The sequence below is a fragment of the Falco biarmicus genome, chromosome 2 (genome assembly GCF_023638135.1).
Source record: "Falco biarmicus isolate bFalBia1 chromosome 2, bFalBia1.pri, whole genome shotgun sequence".
Taxonomy (NCBI): Eukaryota; Metazoa; Chordata; class Aves; order Falconiformes; family Falconidae; genus Falco; species Falco biarmicus.
The window spans coordinates 42,636,679-42,658,146 of NC_079289.1; the positions used below are offsets into that span (position 1 = coordinate 42,636,679).

General features: G+C 36.0%; 1 protein-coding gene across 4 annotated transcripts in view; it reads right to left on the reverse strand.

The window, feature by feature from the left end:
- Positions 1–21,468, reverse strand: part of KLHL1 (kelch like family member 1) — a 240,184-nt gene that overhangs the window by 99,817 nt on the left and 118,899 nt on the right. For all 4 annotated transcript variants that reach the window (XR_008820324.1, XM_056329293.1, XM_056329292.1 and 1 more), the window contains one exon: positions 1,101–1,313. Coding sequence is in view for 3 of the 4 variants with exons in the window: in XM_056329293.1 (XP_056185268.1) it covers positions 1,101–1,313 (213 nt within the window). In the remaining variant the exon portion in view is untranslated. The remainder of the gene's footprint in view (positions 1–1,100; positions 1,314–21,468) is intronic.

A 21,468-nucleotide genomic window follows, 5' to 3' on the forward strand; every position in this document is an offset into this window, starting at 1 on the left:
ATAAATAATCTAAAATACTTCAGCATTAACAAGATTTAAGGTTCCCACCCAATCTTTACTCTCTCCTAATCCTTTAAGAGTGAAAAAGAACATAAATTAAAAGATATTTTCTGTAAACATCAATGTAAATAATTTAAAACACCTCTTGAAAGGAAGTAACTACCTTACCTATTATAACATGAAATAATTTCTTATATTGGTCACACCACCAATCTTTCTAGTCTGACTTGAATGAAGAAATACAAACTACTTTAATTTAGCAGATGGTTTCAGGCAAATCAAAGGAGCAAAATTAAACTCAGGTTCTATGGCAACATTGCATGTTTTATTATTTCATTTTCAGCTTCATTATACTCTTCTTTCAATATGTTAATACTGATTGGCTTCTCCTTAATTCCTCTATTGAATTTTGAATTATATTCTCTGATACTCTATTACTCAAGTCTGACTACATTGCCAATATAATTACTGCACCTTGACAGTGAAATGAGGTATCATAAAAACTCAGGCTATAAATTTAAGCCTTCATTTTACGCGAATCTCAGTACAATCTTTCCAATCTGTTAATAATCGTTGTCTACAACTTCATCTTTCTTAGTGAATTTAAAAGTAAGGAACCAAATTTTTTTTTTTTTTTTTTCCTCATGGGTCCAGTGATTAGCTTTAATTTTGACCTGGCTTTCCTCCAGGGAGGTCTTCAGTTAATTTTCAGTGCAATGGCAATGATTGTTTTATTTGTTTTAGACTTAAGTATAAAACACAGTAGGAAAAATTTCACCTTTTGGTAATAAAAAGTAAATTTTCACCTTCCAGCTCACAATAATTTTATGTTATTTGTTTTCTGTTTATAGGATGCAGTACTCAATTATAAACAAACACCAGTGCATAATTTAATTTTCACATTAAATTGAACAAAAAAGGGCTGCCATTATTTTTTTATGATTCTGAACAGCTTTGCTTTTAAACATCCAGAGTATTCAGCAGTTGCAGATTATAAACCAATGACAGTTTTCACAATAACAGTGATATTATTATTATAATTATTCTTAATAGTATTACTATGATTATTAAAATAAAATAATAATAATTTTATAAAATACCTGAGGTGGAAGCAGCGGTAATCTGATATAAGCAAGTAGCATACTTAGGTCATTGCATCGCCTCTGCGTATCATACTTGACCCACATCATTAAGGCATGGAAAATGGTCTCTTCATCAGGAACATTCACATCATCACTAGCAAGGAGTTTATGGAGTTCTTCAGCCGGTAGAAGTAAGAATTCTTGATTTCTTATAACTTCCATTATATTCTCCTGAGAAAAAGAATTTCAAATTCAGTAATACTGTAAGAAAATAAAAACAGCTGTTAAAACTAATAAACCCATAGGAATAGTCAATACCTGCCATACCCAGCCCTCTACAGCTCACGAGAAAAACAAACCAAAGAATATTAGACAGCTATAGTTGCAATTCATGTATGAATATACTCAGAAATCCATATGAAGATTATGTGGTAATATTGTAACTAAAAAAATTCACTATTAGTAAGTAAAGGCTAGGGCAGATCTGCATATTGTTTGAATTTTTTATAAACTCAGTTGTAATTGAGCACATTCAGTACGCTGTAAATATTCACATGCACATGGTACATTTTCCTGTATTTTTTTCACTATGTTCTGTTTCTTAAAAAACTTGTCAGTCATATACAGTTATATTATCAATGTCCAAGTGATGGCTGTTTATACATATGATGAGACTGAGAGGAAGATCAACAGCATGAACTTAGCATTATTTCTTGAACTTGTTTAGAACAGATTGTTAACATCCAGCTAACACGTAAAATGTAAACAATTAAAGCCTCACAGTATTGACATTTATAATACATAGAGGAATAACTATAAAATAACTAAACAAAAGCTATATAAACTGTATAAAAACATATAGATATAAAATATATAAACTAAAGAAAAATGTGTCTTTTAGTTGACTAAATCCTTAGGACTGAATTAAGTGTGCTCTGAACTACCTACCCTACATTAACAGGACACAACAGAAGCACAGTTCTGCACCGTGCCTTTCTCCAAATATTATTTCTTTTTAGGGTGCTTGATCTCTATGGAGAAATTGTAAATGTGTTCTCATAATCCTGATTCACAGAAAATTACCAGAAGAAAATGAAGTAGGTATAGATTGAAGGCATAAGACCCTCTCCTGAAAAAGGATCTAATTTTTGACATACACCAAAAATGTAAGAAGTGTTGGAGGGAGAAGTAAGCTACAATATCTGATAGATAAAATATAATAATTAATTTCATAATTCTATTTTGGATAGACTTCATGAAAGTAAGATGAGAAGCAGGGAAGGAATGACAGAACTAGTAAGGACTTAAGTGTAAGAACATCAGAATTGAGGGAAGTGGATAATTGCACCGCTACGCCCACTAAATTCAGTCCTTAGCATATCAAAATTCAAATTAATGCTGTCTGTAATTGCTTGTTTGGGTCTGGGCCAGGGGAAGACTTGACTGTTCATCAGGAACTGAAATAGAATAACACAGTATTACTGAGATAATATAATTAATATGGGTGGGATAGGGGGTGGGAAATGGTGCAAGATGTAAAACATCAGAATTATACTCTTGCCTTAGTAAGTCATGTTGTCCTCCCCCCTGTCCCATGCAATAGAAGGAAATTATTATTTTAATTCTCCAACTTCATATTTTTTGAAAGTTACTGCTTGAAAGAATCTATTAAAAATTATCAGCATATTATTTTATATAAGGCATCAGAGTTTAATAACACATAGATGTGACAATATAATGACACAGATCATTGAAATGTGTAATGTAATTACACATCCAATATATATGTGTAAATATAATTAATTAGCTAAAGCTGAAAGTGATGCTTATTATTATGAATGTGAACACTTTTACATGTAAAACTCAACTTTCAATGGGTAACACATACATCCAAAACATGATGTTGACACAACAGACAATCAAAGATATATATATGGTCATTGTCTATATTAATGGTGCTGTTATGTTATCTTTAAATAACTTATAATTAGATCAAAACATGACTCAGTTCTTTTTTAAAACTGCTTGATTAAATGTCAACAGGTACATAAAACCTAGATTTTTATGGCTGAAGGTTTTAATCTATTGACTCCTGATAAAGTTTAAATTGTGTGACTAGAACATTGTACAATAACTTGGAAATGTAAGGGAACTAGTTTGCAGGCACTTAAACACAAGTTGGCTTAATTCATTTTAATTAAAAAGCCATAAAACTCAGAAAATTTCATTGCACTTATCCATAAATTGATTTATAAGCCAAAGTTTCATTAAGGCTGGTTAAACTGACATTAAATCCCATTATGAAAAAAATATAACTCTACTTCTTAATAGGAACCAACATCAAACTTTGCAATAGCATATTAATCCGAAGACCTAATAATACTGAGAAACACTGCGATGGTAGAATACAATTTATGAACTCACAGAACTTAATTAATTTTGAATAACATTTAGAGCAGGGGTTCTAAATTCAGACTAGTAATTTTAGGTTTGATTGAGATTTTTTGTAATTTTTATTTTCATTTGCATATACGCTTAAGAAGAATTTATGCCAGCCTTTGTCATGATTTACCATTGACTGAAAGTAAAATATAAGAAAGCTTTCAGACAAAACATATGAGCTCAGATCTGTTCTTCTAAACATGTGGACTTACACTAGTTTAATGTTATTATATATATCTCCTTTCATATGCTATGCTTATATTTATTTTATACATACAAAACAGCAATAAAATCCAGGTTCTTGATCTTCAGACTAAAAACTTTCTCCTTCAAATATGTAGCATTTCCTAAATTGACTATTGAATGTTTAGAACTTCCTAGATCACATTTTAATTTCTAGAGTTTCAAGTCATTTGGAGCTGCAAAGCACATTTCAATGGCTTGCTGTTTTAACATAACATAAATAATTTATTATATGCTCATTTTTTAAAAAATATATGCCTTTTTTAAAATATAACTGGTCACCATTTTTGCAATTTAGGGAACAGGATTCAAAAGATATCTGTGATCTACTGGTTATGATTTTCAGGATAAATAAAATAAATTTTAAATTCTCCTGAAATTAAGGTGCAAGATAGGAATTCAGCTACTCAGTCCTGCTCTAGTGAAATGCTTTCAGGAGTGCTTTGGTCCTTACAGGCTGAGAAATCTTAACTTTGAGAATAAAGGTACTCTGTGTTTAAGCATGTCCAGAGTTATGTGACAGAGATGTATGAGTTTTCAGAACCTGTGACTTTTGACTCTGATGCTTAAGCTTAGTAGATCTGGTCTTCACTGTCTCCTAAGTCTCATAATGTCAACTGGGCTGTGACTAATGCCTCTCCAGCATGGGTCATTCATGTAAGCCTTTCTCTTCAGCAAGAATTGTAATGTTTTAATTAAGCAGAGAAGGGAATTTTTTACTTTTAAATTAGAAAAGGTAACTTACAGTAGGAAGTATTAAAGTCTCTGAACCCACCTGGAGAAAGTTGTGTCACTTAGTTTCCCTTCCACTTTCTCAAAATGATCATGCAATAACCACTGCTGTGCAGTCATAGTATTTCCATGGCAAAGCTGTTTCACTTTTAAATGTTATCACCAGCACACAGGGTTTGAAATACATGACCATAAAGTTTTAGCACAGTAGAGTCACATACCAAAACATATCTGCATTTAAGTGTAGATAAGCAAGCACCTGAGTATCTGAGTCTAACAGACTGGGCATCATAGGAACACAAATGCTTAAATGAAATTATATTATCACCAAATGGAATTTAAAAAAATAAATTCTACTGCATGTATCTTTATAATGGTGTTATCAATACAATTATTTTTTTTTAATCATGACCTGCAATGATCATTATTTCACATGGAATCAAATTATCATGGAAAAGCTAGTTCTCATTGATGTTTATGCCATTGATTTCACTAATCAGCGTGCATCAGTTGTAAGGAAAAACCTGAGAATAATTTCTTCAGTATTATAAAACATATGAAATTATTCCATACCCTGAAAAAGAATGTCATGTTCCAAGAGTGCTATTTAGAACCTGCTACACTGGAGTTACTGTGCTAGTAAAATGCTTAGCAGGTTTTTTAGTTTTGGATGTAAGGGTATTATTTAAGAAGTTTTACATTGTAATGATTTTGATGCTGTGGCCCTTCAAATACAAAAATGAGAAACAAAATAATGCTGAAAAAAAATGTATCTGTACGCTGGCCTTTCACTAAAATAGTACATCACTAGTCTCAACGAGTATTTTAAGCCTGCACTGCTTCTAGTTTAGAACCTGTTTTATGAGAACATTTAAATACATGAACAAATAGTGCATCTGATTTCCATATTAAATCATTACATTCTGAAGTGCTAAAGACCTGAAAGCCAATTTTGATTTTGATAAAGCTTGAAACTAATACAGTATAGAGCAACTGCTGTTGTGCTACACTGAATTCAGCTCACACAGCATACTGAGACTTCTAGATGACTACCACAATCTAAACATTTTCCTTTTTTACTGCAACTTTTAATTTTATTTTCTTTCCAAAATTCTTAGCTTTTAGGATATGCCTTTGCAGAGTTAAGACAGAATATAGTCTAATTCATCATCAATACCATGAGGCATTCTGGGATTTCACAATCTACATGTAGTTCACAACCAGCTGGAAATACACATTTCCTGAAATGCCATTTCATCACAATAAACTGGCTAAAACTTTCAAGACAGAGCACCTTAATCTTGCATGTTTCCTTTTCCTTAATTAGACAATCTCCTCTGGAGATCATGTATTCCAACGCCCTGTTAAAGCAGGTTCTCCTAGGTCAGGTTGCACAGATCCATGTCCAGGAGGGTTTTGAATGTCTCCAGAGCAGCAGTCTCCACAACCTCTCTGGGCAGCCTGTTCCAGTGCTCTGTCACCCTCCAAGTGAGGAAGTCTTTCCTCATATTCAGATGGTCCCCCTTCTCCTGTTGCTGGGCACTACTGGAAAGAGTCTGGCTCCATCCTCCTGACACTTGCCCTTAAGATATTTGTAGACATCGGTAAGTTCCCTTCTCAGTCTTCTCCAGGCTAAACAGGCCCAGCTCTCTCAGCCTCTCCTCATAAGGGAGATGCTCCAGTCCTCCCATCAAATCCAGAGCCCTCTGCCAGATACTCTCCAGTAGTTCCCTGTCTCTCTGGAAGTGGGGAGCCCAGAACTGAACATACTACTCCAGACATGGCCTCACCAGGGCAGAGTAGAGGCAGAGGATAACCTGTTGGCAATGCTCCTCCTAATGCACCCCAGGCCTCATGGTCAACTTGCTGTCCACTAGAACTTCCAGGTCCTTCAATCCCCAGCCTGCACTGGTGCGTGGGGTTATTCCTCCTACACTTGCCTTTGTTGAACTTCATGAGGTTCCTCTCCACCCAACTCTCCAGCCTGTCCAGGTCTCACTGAATGGCAGCACAGCCTCCTGGTGTATTGGCCACTCCTCCCAGTTTTGTTTCATCAGCAAACTGGCTGAGCGTGCGCTCTGTCCCTTCAGCCAGGACATTGATGAATGAGTCTAAGACGATGACCCGGTACTGACCCTTGGGGAACCCCGCTACCTGTAGGCCTCCAGCTAGACTCTGCACCATCAATCACAACCCTCTGAGCTCTGCCCTTCAGCCAGTTCTCAGGCCACCTCACTGTCCACTCATTTAACTCGCACGGCCTGAGCTTACCTGTGAGGGTGTTACGGGACAGCGTGTCAAAAGCCTTGCTGAGGCCAAGGTAGACAACACCCACCGCTCTCCCCTCACCTATCCAGCCAATCACTCCACCATAGAAGGCTATCAGGATGGTCAGGCACGATTTCCCCTTGATGAATCCATTTTGACTGCTCCTCATAACCTTCTTTCCCGCCACGTGCTTACAGATGACCTCCAGGATGAGCTGTTCTCTCACCTTTCCAAGAATGGAGGTGAGGCTGGTCGGCCTGTAGTTTCCTGGGCCTTCCTTCTTGCCCTTTTTGAAGACTGGAGTGACACTGGCTTTCCTCCAGTCCCCAGGCACCTCTCTTGCTCTCCATGACCTTTCAAAGATGATGGAGAGTGGTTTGGCAATAACATCTGCCAGCTCTCTCAGTACTCAGGGGTGCACTCCATCGAGACCCATGCATCTGTGGGTGTCAGGTTTGCCTAAGTGTTCTCTAATGTGATCTTCCTCAACCCAGGGAGAGTCTGCCTTTCTCCAGACCTTCTCTCTTACCTCCATGATCTGGGATTCCTTGAAGCTAGTCTTGGCAGCAAAGACTGAAGCAAGGAAGGCATTCAGTAACTCTGTCTTCACTGTGCCCTTCCTCACCAGGGCATCAACCTCATTCAGCTGTTTGCCCACATTTTCCCTAGTCATCCTTTTCCTAGTAATGTAGTTGAATAAGCCCTTCTTGTTGTACTTGACATCCCTCACTAGATTTAATTCCACACGGACCTTTGCCTTCCTTGTTGCCTACCTGCATATTCTGAAAATGTTCCTATATTCCTCCCAAGTCACTTGTCCCTTTTTCCTACATTCCATAAACTTCCTTCTTCTGTTTGAGGTTTGCCAGAAGCTCCTTGCTCTTTGATGCAGGTGTCCTGTCTCCTTTGCTTGATTTCTTACTCATGGGGATGCACCTATATTGAGCTTGGAAGAAATGAAGCTTGAATATTAGCTGACTCTGTTGGACTCCCCACCTTCCAGAGCCGTAACCTATGAAATTCCTCCAGGTAGGTCCTTAAAGCAGTCAAAATCAGGTCTCCTGAACTGCAAGATTGTAATCTTATTTATTGCACTGCTTTCTCCATGCAGGATCCTGAACTCTACCATCTCACAGTCATTGCAGCCAAGGCTGCCCCCGACCTTCACAACCCCAACCAGTTCTTCTTTGTTCATACAAGGTCCAGCATCATACCTCACCTCCTTGTCTTCCCCACCATGTGTGTTAAAAGTTATCATTAATGGTCTGCAGGAACTTCCCAGACTGTGTGTGCCTAGCTGTGTTGTCTTTCCAATGGATATCAGCATGGTTGATGTCTCCCATGAGAACCAGGGTCTGCAATCATGAGGCTACCTCCAATTTTCTGTAGAAGGCCTAACTGAATTCTTCTTTCTGTTCAGATCACCTGTAGTAAACACCTAAAACAGTGTCACCCATGTTGGCCTGCCTCTTAAATCTTTACCCATAAGCTCTTGACTTGTTCTACATCCACTTCTAGGCACAGCTCGATACATTTCACTTACTCTCTCACATAAGGAGTAAGTCTGTCACCTCGCCTTGCTGGCCTGTCATTCCTTAAGATACGTAGCCATCCATGATGGCATTGCAGTCATGTGAGCTATCCCACCATGTCTCTGTAACTGCAATGGGATCATGGTCTTGCAACCGCACACAGGCGTCTATCTTCCTGTTTATTTCCCATGCTGTACACATTGCTTTACCGGTATTTCAGAAAGGCAATTGAGCATGCAGGTTTCCCAGGAGACGTGCAAGAGGATCCACCATAGCCACACCCCTGTGGTGGTTGGATTTCTGGTGGGCAGCTAAAGGAACATGTATCACTGTTCTGGTTGGCCTGGCTCAATTAAAAGGCTTCCTCACCAAGTTGTCCAGCCTACTGCCAAACATTCCCTTGCCTCTTTTGGACAGGTGGATCCCATCTCTCCCTAACAAGCTATTGTCAAAAAATGTCCCATTTTCATAGAAGCCCAAACCCTCACAACAGCACCAGCCACAAAAGGGATGTCAGAATGGTTATTGTCTGTTTTCTGCACTGCTGAAGGATCTTGGATCACACATGCTGCATATATTCTTCTTCATTTCTAGAAGATCCAGGAAACCTAAACCTGTACACAAAACACACAACTTATTAAATGGATGAGGACATCTACCCATGTTTCTCTCCCTGACTGAAAGAGTCTTCCAACACTGTTCTGGAAGGTTCTGTATCCCATAAACCCTGGAATTTTTGGGTGCTAAGCCCCAGTGCATGCATAACTTGTACTTCCTAGCATGGTATCTAGAAAAATGCTAATTCCAGTAGCATTTCAAACAGTTCTCTTGTTAATCATTACTCCACCTTTCTTTCTTTCTTTCTTTCTTTTCTTTCTTTCTTTCTCTTTCTTTTCTTTTTCTTTCTTTCCTTTCTTTCTTTCTTTCTTTCTTTTCTCTTTCTTTCTTTCTTTCTTTCTTTCTTTATTTATTTATTTTTTCCTCCCTTCTTTTTTTGTCTCTTCCACCACCACCACCACCCCCCCACCACCCCCCCTCCGGGTCTTTGGGACCTAAAAAATGGGAATGTTTGTGATTCTTGACTTGAATTGCCCCAGATTGATATAATTGTCATTGCAAGGGTTCTCAATACAATTTCAAGAAATAGCAAAAGAGATCAGCACTGTGAATCATCCAGAGTTGGTATTTTGGACTAAAAAGTCTAAAAGTGGCAAAAATAGAGACTCACAGTGCAAATTCTCACATTGGTAAAGTATTGTAAAGTGTGGATACACACTTATATTGACTCTGGTAATTGTCTTGTTTTGGTTTTATTCGTAAGAGATGTACCCTTAGCACTCCCCAAATATGGAAAATATGAGCTGCCTCAATTTTCTAAATCAGGCTGTTTGCACAGCAGGAATGCAACCCTTCTCACCTAGATCATGGAACAAGAATTTTCTGGGTTTAAATTGTAACACCTCAGGAAAGTAGTCATCATGATACTCTCATTTTCTTACTCTCCTCTTTCTTCCTTATCTTGTTCCTGTAATTATGCTTTGATACAAGTTTGCTGCCCAAATCCAGAACTACCGTTCAATTTACAGTCTGGCCACACTGTAAACTGTCGGTCACAGAACCACCGAATTGTTTAGATTGCAAGGGAGCTCTTGAGATCATCTATTCTAATGATGTTGTTCAAGCAGATCGCATAGAGCAGGTTGTCCAGAACTGTGTCTAGTTGGGTTCTGGATATCTCCACAGAAGGTGACTCCACAACCTCTCTTCACAATGTATTCCTGTGTTTAATCACACTCACCGTAAAAAATGTTTCTCATGTTCTGATGGAATTTCATGTTTGTTATTTCATGTCCATTCCCTCTTGTCCTGTCACTGGGCACTACTGAGAAGAGTCTGCCTGCCTTGTCCTCAATCCTCTCCATCAAACATTTATACATATTGACAAGGTTCCGCCTCAGATTTCTCTTCTCCAGGCTAAAGCGTCCCAGTTCTCTCAGCCTCTCCTTATATGAAAAACACTCAAGTAACCATTGAAGCAATCACTGGAGATAAACCACTCCATAACTGGTATACCCACAGCCGGAGAAACAGAACCATTTCACAGGATAGGAGGACATAAGGACCATCACTTACAACATCATGCAGGGCAGGATAATACCAGGATAGAATAATAAGCTTAGGGAAAAGGGATGTCTTCCACTAAGACATCATCAACTTTTCTTCCTCATCAATACTTCCCACAGCTTCTGGCCATTGCTGGAATACTCTATGGATATATTAAAACTCACTTAGGATGGGAATATACATGCATACACATCCTGTAGCTGGTACAGCAGGTACTAGCCTATACTGATCAAATCAGGCCTGGTAGCACACCATATTGGAGCATTTATGACTTCAACCAAGAGATGGAACTGCAGTCTATGGCATCTTAAATAAGATGAGTAAAGATAAAATTAGTGTTAGAGAATCAGCAATGTTACACATTGGGTTGCTCAGCAAAGGTTACAAGTGTGTCTCAAGATTTAACATAACTTGTGCATGACTGTGGTGTATACTAGCGCCAAGACCTGTGGATTAATAAAATCAGTAATTCTTTCAGCCTCTGTACCATAGTTTACTCCACTTATGCAGAATCCAAAACTAGGAAGGATATTGGTATTCAGTTACAGAGGTCCATAAAAATCTGTGTAATCTGGCATCTGAACCACATCGTAAACCGTGTTTGGATGCAGAAAAGCACAAGTGTAACCTTTCAAAATTTGTGTCAAGGTAAGCACATATTTTCCTGTCCTAAGGAGCCCTGTCTTCTATACTCTGGCAACAGGCATAGAAAGGGAAAACAAGGAAAACAGAGGGTTACAAGACTAACAGGAACTTCACCTAAATCAAATCTGCTTAAAAGACAGTTGGTAATCAGGGGAGAAAAAAAAAAAAAAAAGAAAAATATCTTGCTGTTAAAGCATCAGGCTCTAGAACAGATTTCCAGTGGGTGGGCAGGGAACAGGTCTGCTTTAATTTAGGACACAGTTTACAAGAGGTATTACGTGAGGTGGTTTTGCTGGGCAGCAGGGAACTGCCTTGGAATCCCTTTTAGTTTTGTTTTAACCCAGTTACCCTTCTGTTGAACCTAATAACATCTGATCCACTGAAGATTGCTTTGTATAAAGGTATCATCTTAAAGACATCTGGAGATGGATAATTTGCCACTTTTGCAGTAGCTTTCAGAGGTAATCATCCTCAGCATTAAAATGTGTGCCTAATTTGAACTCATCTGTCATTTACTCATACATACCAGTTCTTACTATGAATTTCTCAGTCTGATTAATGAAGCAATTAGCACCAAAACTTAAAAAGATTCCAAATAATCTCTTGGGTCTTTAATAACTCAAAGGAGTTGAGTGGTTATGGCCTTGTTTTTACAATTTATTCACAGTACTGTGTCCTGTAACACCATGTCGTAATGTTCAAGAGTGAAAACAAGATACTTAATCACTAACACTGTTTCTTGAGTAGCACCTACAAATTCACTGGTAATCTCATAATAATTCACTGACCTATTCTGACTCTACTTAGCCTGTGAAATGTGATGGAATACAGCACAAAGCAAAGGCTGAAGGCATATGCAGGGTCATGAATATTAAAAAAGCTTCCACGTTCATAAATGATTAATAAATACTGCAATTAAGATAATATACCAAAAGGCAACTGAAGCCTCAGTCAGAGGATTAGAATGAAATCTTTTCTGTATTCCTGTACTCCAAACTTGAATTAAAAATAAGTAGCCATTAAAATGAAAATGCACCTAATGAACCATGGGGAATTGCACGATCATTGAGGAGAAATGCCTTCTTATATTACTCTCCTTTCCACACTATAAAGATTTGCAACAGTGTTTTTTCTGTCTTCATTAGCTATCTCAAAGCATATCTGTTCTGTGTCACGTGTGATATATGCTTTTGCTGGAGAATGTTTTAGTTACAGTTTTGTTTGAGAAGTGAAATGTTTAAAAATGGTAGTTTATGTTATTTCAGATTCAGTAGTCATTTTAAATGAAACCAAATATTTAAAAAATTACAACAGAGACATATGAAAACTTTAGCATTTCTGATTAATTTACAGCAAATCACTGTATTGAAAAAGTATATATATCCCAAAAGCACTCTGGAAAACAAATAGCCCATCATACAGAAAATATGAAGTTCAGGAAATGCTTGAATCATGTGCCTGAATCATTTGCTCACACACTTTGTTTTTCATTGTTGGACTCTAATCTACCTTTCAACTAACATCCAGCATAATATCAAATATTCTTGAAAGTCTTAATTACTATGAAAGAAAAGAATATATTCCAAATTAGAAAAACACTGAAAGCAAAAAGCATTACGAGGAAGAACCACCTCTCTATGTAAGGGGAACTTCCAAACACTTCTACTCCATAAGCAGATTTGAAGAAAGTCAAATGGTAATTACTTTCTGACAGCATTTACAGCCTTCAAGCACATTATTAAATCCAGATTAATTCTAAAGACATAGTGTTATGGTACAAAGTTAATTAAAATAGCCACACATACCCCCAACCTAGACAACAGAATTTTTTTGTAATCCACAGTATTTCAGAAAACAGTAATTCACACAAAAGATGTCTGATCATTAACAACGGTGATTTCCATACCATTCCCAACAAAATAGAGGTCTATATTATCATGTAAAATAACCACTGTATTTAGATCTTAAATAGTTTTTCAAGATACAAGGTGGCCGAAAACTTGTCACATTAAGTTGTTGTCTTTGATAGAACATTTTAAAAAAAAACTGTTAAAATGAATGCTGAAAATATATTAACCTACTGTGTTAATCCCAAAAGACAAATTTCAGACTGAAGTGAAATGGTATAACATTTGTCACCCTGCACATAATACTGATTAAACTGACAGTAACTCTTGTTTTATTGGTACTTTGGAAATTACAGATTTGGAAGGAAGAGACATTATGATTCACTCCCTCCAAGACTGTATGCTACCATGAAATAATCTTATGCTCTCAACTAATTATAATATGCAGTAATTTCTTAGCAACAGTTCTTTATTGGGAAGAGGGAGGAGACAAAGAGAACTTTATAGCTGTGTCTTGCTGTTCGTTGCTTTGTGGGTTTTTTTCGTTAGCTTATGTTCAAGTTCTCACATAATTAATTATCATTCTATGCTTTTAAAATATCATCTGTATTTTTTAAAAGAACGATCTGAGCAAACTGCATCAAAACTCCACTTCACAAGCCATTTACTATAAAGCCAGTGGTTCCTTACATAATTAAACCTTTCCTATAATAATAATAATAATAAAAAATAAACCAAAACCCAAAAAACCAAAACAAAATAAATTTCTAGATTACTTAGTGCTTATCTAAATTCTTCTCTTTTTTTTTTTAATTTATCAACACTAATAAACAGATCATTTCTTCTAGAAGTAAATAGAACAATACTAGATGAGATTTACACCTGAAGTTATGCTGCCTAACATAGCTGACTTTAAAGCAGAACAGTTATAACAATCTTTAAGATAAAGAAATAAAAACAACATCGGGATGTGCTGATTTTTTAGGATTGTATCTAATGATACCCTAATGCTTCAGAAGGTACTCATTATATTAAAAATATGTTGTTTATTCAGACAAGCTTATTGATAGCTGACACAGTCTTGCACAGAATTGAGGTACCTAGATGTTACTTAGTGCTTAAGTGCTCACAGAATATAAAAAGAACTGTATGGGTTTAGAGTAGGTAAAGGTGGGTATCATAGATTTTGGAAATTTGTGACTGTATGGATTTCCTGTATGAGATGTCTAGAAAACCTTTGTGGACTTCATTTAATAACACTTTGAATCGATTTAGGTTTTGTCTCCATGGAATCCGTTTCAGTCAACTACATAACTTAAGCACATATCTGTAAAAGACAACTATTTCCCTTGCTTTGCTTTTAAATCTGTTGGTCAAATAGATTTGATGACAATCAGTTCTTGAACTGGGGGAAATAATATCCCATTCTCTGAATGCCATTTTTGTCTTATGTGTCTATTACAGCCTCCCAAGCAGCCTCATCTACCCCACCGCCAAAAAAACCCCAAGTAAAACCACCACCACCACACCTCTCTTCTTTATGGAGATAGGGGGCTTTCCCATGTTTTCAATTATTACACTATTATTCTTAGCTACAGCTAAACTGAGTGCCCTGGCAATGCCATTCCAAGATGACTTTAGCCCAGGTGATCCAAGGAGAGAAAACACTAACAAGCCTCATCTTGCACCCTTCTTGCCATGAAAAGGAAACCTAAGCTGCAGGATTTGATTTGGATGGCAGAGGATTCAGACTTCAGATCACTGTGTAGTACATACTCACAGGTTTATTTAGATGCAATCATCACTGATACTTTTTTTAGTGATTTTTAGTTTTCATATATTCTTTGAGAGATTATATAACTACAGCTACAAGCAGTATTAAAGGTGCAAACAAACCATGGCCTGGAGAAGGATTTGGCATTTCCTGTTGTGTCCTCTGTTCCTTTCCTAATACATCACAACATTCCTTTTCTTTTGCAACCACCCTAAGTGCTCAGTGAACATTCTCATAAGCAGACAACTGACCTCAATGTATAAAACTTGTTTGTATTTTTTCCCTCCCCGGTAAGAGATAACTAGTTACGATGCCACTTTATGTATACAGATTATTCCTCCATCTGCATTACTTTTACCTTATCAATATTTTATTTTATTTGGCATTATATGCTTAGCTTCACAAGATCTTTTTGCAACTTCTTAGAGACAGTTTGTGGCTTTTACTATTCTCAGTAATTTTATGCTGTCCATAAACCAATTTTATTTCATTATTTACTGGTTTTCTATACAATTTATAAAAATGTTTAATTAAGTAATTTACAACGTATTTCCCTTGTGGTTCTTATCGGTAACTTTTTACACAGTGACATCTGTACATTCATTCTGATACTTTGTTTCCTGTTGGTAACCAGATATTAATCCGCAGGAGCACCTTTTCTTTCATGCCTTTAATGCTATATGTCTTTAAGATGTATCAAATGACTTTTGGAAGTGCAAGTACATAACAGAAAAATTGCCCACAGACTCTCATCAGTTTGTGAAATATGTTTTCCCTTACCAACATTTCTTTCACGCTTTTCCATTTTTTTAAATCCATCTTTCAGCCTGTTCTTCTTTATTATGGTTTAACCAATTTATATAGAAATTAAGCTAATTGCTGTCTGGCTCTCTATGGGATTTCTATTTCTTTTTTTTCCCCCTCTTTGCTCTCTCACTGTTGTCACATTTATCATCTTCCATTTTCATTTTACCAAGGACAACTTATATGTTGTTACATATCACAGACAACATTTCCTTCAGAATACTCAGCTCAATATCAAATGGTCTTTGTGATCTGTCAGCATATAATTTTGAGATAAGTCTTCTGACTCACCTACTTTAAAAAAAAAATAAAATCAAAAACCCCAAGTAATTTATGGTCTAAGACCCTTGGTACCAAATATGAATGTAAACAACTCATTTAGATCCCTGTCTCTTGCTTTACCTGCCTTGAACATTCATATTACATCTGTTTTATCTCAGCCTTACAGATTCATTATGAAGATTCTTGGTTTTAATGCTTTTGAGAGTAATAGAATCCAAAAGCCAGACTGTTTGCTCAGGCTCCCTATGTAGTGCATGAGCAAAGTCAGTCCTTAAACAGCAAGTCAAAATCCTGTATATTAAAGAGGATGCTATTTTGAATCAGCCAAAAGGAAACATGGCATGTGATATTTTTTAAACACCACCTTCTTTCTGCAGTGAAGATACTCAGACTATGGAGTACAAATCCTCTCTAGAAGGCAAGCCACAAAATTTTGACAAAATATGTGGTACCATGTATGTCTATGGTAGTATGATGTCTATGTTTTGAACTGTTTAATAATTCAAATATCTATCTGAGAAATTTTAGGGCATAAGAAAACCCTCACTCTGAATGAATCTATTTCATCAGCTCCCAAAAAAAATTTCAAAGTCTTCATGAACAAGACATTATTTACTACACTCTCACTGAAGCTCATTTTGAACATATTTCTGTGCATCAACATTTTTGCCATCATTAGTGGACTGACTATTCAATTAAGACAAAAGATGAGATACTAAAATTTTCAAGTCTTAAATCAGTTATCTTCAGATTTGGAACCCTATATAACACTAGTTCATTGGGGTAACAGTTTCATAGGAATTCCTATTCATCACCCCAGTCTTATTAAATCAGAAACAAAAAAATCAGAAAAGTTTAACTGCTTTATTTCTGTATGGACAGAAGATAGTGGCATACACAGTGCAGAACAGAGGAGTAAGTGGACTAAACTGGGTCCACACTGAATGAAATGTGGTGTGCTCAGGCTATACAGCTTTGAGTTCTGTGCTTCCCCATCATACAACAGACTAAACCCTCCTCCAACTAACTTTGGGGCATCTGCATTTTAACTTAAATTTGTGTATTTGTCTCAGCACAGGAACACAGTATGCACATAGTGTAACCTAAGTGCACATTTTTTTCCTGTGAACACCACCAAGAAAATATCTCTGAGCCAGGATGCAAGGCTCAGGCTTGGGCAAAACATGCATTGCAATATACCGTGTTGGTTCTTTCTGTACACTCCTTCATTTACAAAAGAAATATAGTAAAAGTAAGGGTAGAAATAGGAGCAAGAATAAGATAAGAATAAAAACAAAGAAACAAATTATTGGTATTTCGTAACTGTCACTTTCTCCCAAGCACAATTATTTTTTTCTTATTACTAAGAAAAATAGTACGTAACAAATACAGCGTTATTTAAGATAAGTAAATTTTCAACTAACATAGAATTTTACTGAAAAGCTGAAGGTGATGACAAACTCTGGCTGCTCTTCTCCCTTCTCAATTTTAATTAAACATAAAACCAGACAGCAGTAGATATTCTGCATTTCTATGTCATTGTACAGGAACATCCTGTATGAAAAAGAATCACAGTAACTATATTCTCATATATTTACTTTTTCCAGCAGGTACTTTACAAAAGTATTTAAGAGGTACAAAATTAGGTAATGCATTTCCAAAATATATCCCAGATATGACTAATCACTTCTAAAATGGAAGAGGCTTTTACCAATGGTATGATGTCAGCTGCAATACATCTCAGCAGGTCCTGATGGATATAACAGATTAAGAATGTTAAAAACTAAGATTACTTCAACATATTTTATTCAAATACAATTTAACGCACACCCCCCAAAAAAAAAACACCCAAAAAGCACAAGTGTTTAAAAACATGCTTGCAAAATCCTTTTCGTGGAAGCACATTGTGATACTGGCTTTTATAAGAAAGGTAAGAAAGTCATGGCAATATTCTAAGATTCACTGCAAACAGGAAAACAACCAGGGGCACACTTCTGAACAAATCCTTAGATCACACCTTTCAAAAATTTTAATAAAATCCTAATTAATAGAAAATTTTAACCACTCTTTTTAAACACCTCTAGGAATTTCACAACTCTATCTCAGATTTTGTCTAAACCTAAGCAAAGCAGTAACAAGCATCAAAATGAACTCTGAGTAGGTTTTACAGCAGAATTAAATTAGCTTAAAGAAAAAGTTTGAATGTCTTTAAAATGCTGATCCTCAGCATGCTAGCAGAGAAGTTTAGCATTATTTTTAGTGCTTCCTCTGTGTTTCTGTACATGGCTCATGTCTTTAGAATCAAAACAATCAGTGTGTTCACTGTTTATGAAAAGCACTAGACTGATAGAAGATTGACTCCAGTAGAAAGAAACATCTGGGGTCACCTAGTCCAACCCCTCCTCAGATCAAGGCTAATTTCAAACAGGCCAGGATGCTCACAGCCTTGTGGAATCTAGCCTGGAATATTTCCAAGCACAGATTCCACAGCCTCTTTGAGAAAACTGCTACAATGAGTACTACTATCACTGTGAAGAAATGTTTTTCACTTAGAAATTGCAACTTTGGATTGTTGCTCAATGTCCTCTCATTGTGCACCTTCAGGAAGGAAATGATCTTATATTTTCTATAACCCCTGATAGGTAGCTGAAAATACTGAACCCCCCTTAGCATTCTTTTCTTCCATGTATGTCTCCTCAGCTTCCCTTCATATATTATGTGCTTCCTGCTTCAGCTTCATAGCTGGTTCAATTTGCTCTTGAATTGAAATGACACCAGCTGGAAAATGCATTCCAGTTAAGGCAACCTGCTGGCTAATGAAATATGAGTATATGGTTAATCTTCATACAGGAGGAGCACAAAATATCAGAAGAAAAATTCCGAATATTTTCAGTAGTGAGCCTCCACAGCTAAAAAGTGATAATATTGACTAGCTGCATGTCATTCAGATGGTCTGTAGACTGTGTAATGCTCTCTGTTTGGCAACATAAAATCTGTAGAATATCTTTTTGTTAAATCAAAAGTTATAGCAAAATAGTTAATGTAAGAATACATCAAGATAAACCCATAACATTCTGGTATGTTTTACCAACATGAGAAATGCAAACACTGATTAAACTTTTGAAGCCTTGCAGAAAATTCAGAGCACCATAGGTAAAGGAAGAAGAAAAAAAGAAAAAGAAAAAAAAGACACCAACCAAAAAACCAACCAACCAAAACAAAACCAACATAAAAATACCTGAGATATAATAAAAGAAAACCAGCCTTGACTCAGCTTGATTTTATTCATAGCAAACTACAGTATTACTGCATGCTGATTAATAGCCCTGCTGTGTAAATTAACTATATGGGGGAAACGATGCATCAGCACCTTCTTGACACATACTGAGAGTTTAAGCGATGTTAAAATAAAAGGATGTAATTGTCTGAACAACAGGAGACATTATACATAACTTACATATTTATAACAATACATATGTGTGTATGCAGAAAGGAATTATTCCAAATCAAGACTAAGACATTGCAATTATTAATTTACTTAATTTATATCCATTACAATATTCTTCTGTTTTATTTTCCCTTTTATGCTATTTCAGTAATGTGAACAGTATCACTAAATCATCTTTCGGCTTTTCTGCTATCCATATGAAAACAAACATTTTTAAAACAAACCATAAAATGGCAAATTTCAGATAAAGCAGCAAAAAAATGTAAGACAAAGTTTCCTGTGATTTTCCCCAATATTTAAGTTTTTGTTCTATTTTGATTTTTTTTCCTAACATCTTCAATCTTCAGCATTCACATAAGGAGACAAACACCAAAAACTTTAAAAGAATAACCTGAACACTTTTTTTTTTTTTAAGTCAATCAAATTTTCAGTAGACATCTTTGGAGGTAAAACACCACCAAAATTATTAATACTACAAAACAGAGAACAAAGTACCTGACCTGCATGGTTGCAAAATGGATATGAGCCAAATAGGCTCATTATTCCAAGTGCAGAATAGAGAGAAATTCTCTATTTATATGTTTATTCCAAGTGGGGCAGTTCACGTTTATCTAAAGGAGAAGTTAAATCTCAATATTACCAAATACCATTTTGGAAACAAAAACAAAACCAAAAAACATTGGAAAGGACTTACAAATAAAACTTGTCTTTTCTTTCCTCCAACCTTCTCTTAAAATGAGCAAAGTTAAAGAAACAGTGCCTGGCAGGTCTCAGGTGCCAATTAACAACTTGGCCTACCCTAACCTAAAGCACACACAGGGCTGCTTAACAGATGATTTTGCCATTGAAAACACCCTTGCAATTTTCTTTCATTTTATTTTTCATTATTTTCTCATTCCTTTTAAGGATATTCTGATGTGCTAGGTAAAGACAGCTTACCCTGGTAAGTTAATATCTTTTCCAATCACTTACTACTATTTCTGGATTCCAGTAGACTTAGAATACTTTAAGAAAGGTAGTCTTGTGCAAAGATTCATATCAGCAACTAATACATGGCTCTTTTGGGAATGTTATATACATGGGAAGCAGTCCCTAAAGTTTTCTGTACAGAAAGTAATCTAATTTAAATATATATTTGTATTGCCTGAATTTTAGATTGCTGCTATTAAAAAATATTCAAAATAGTTATGTAAAAAATTGAGTGTGCCCTACTACAACAGACTATGTTGTTTTGAACTTTTAACTAAAGGTCTTAAGAACCTAATTCTGGGTAAGATATAGAAGAAGAGGATTAGGTTATACTACCTGTAGGGACATCTTTAATGAAACACAATTGAAACTATTAAATCTCTTTAACCTTTGTATTTTTGGGAAAAGCAATTTCCTTACCCATCTGGCGGTGATAGCAGCATCATAAGGCTTTTCTCTACTTGATTAACTCCACTGTAAACAGCAGCTACACTGACTACATGTAACTGCTGAAAGGGATTGAAAGGTGCGATAGTTCTGTTATTAATGTTATCAGTGCACAGCACTTCACCTTCTGAACAATTATATTGCTGTCAAGCACAAAATGCTGCTCTTACAACGACAGAAAAATCTGACAGGTCTAGATCTACTGAAGACTTTGCACTAGGATATACTAATCCACCATGACAACTGGCACAATTTGTTTTTGTGAAACTGGGGATATAAAAATATACATTCTGCTAATTTACATAACTTAAAAATTATATTTTTTCCTTTTTTTTTTTTGAAGTTAAATAACGTAAACAGAAATTACATCCCAACTCCTTAATTGCAATAGGATGTGATACATTAATAGACCAGGCATAGCATAGTTTCACAAATGGAAAAGCGCATCTGCAATTCTATTAATCTATCCAGTTCTGGAATGACTTCACAACACAGCCCTGCCTTGCTGCACCCTCTCAGAGATAGTAAAAGGAATTCCCTGACACTCTCCAAGATACAATTTTGCATATCAGTACCTAAGAACACCAGTTTTTATGCCAGAAGTTACAGTACATCTGTGAAACATCCTGCATTTAGGAAGATCAATTTAAATTATCAGAAGTTTAAAATAACATGTTAAATTAACAGGACCTCAAATTAATATAAATAAAACAGATTTTATAAATCATGCCAGATTAATTTCTGGAGTAGCTTTGTCTAGGCAACTCATTGTAAGCAGGGAAGACTACAGAACTCTACTGCCAATATGAGAAAACAAAACAGACGTTGA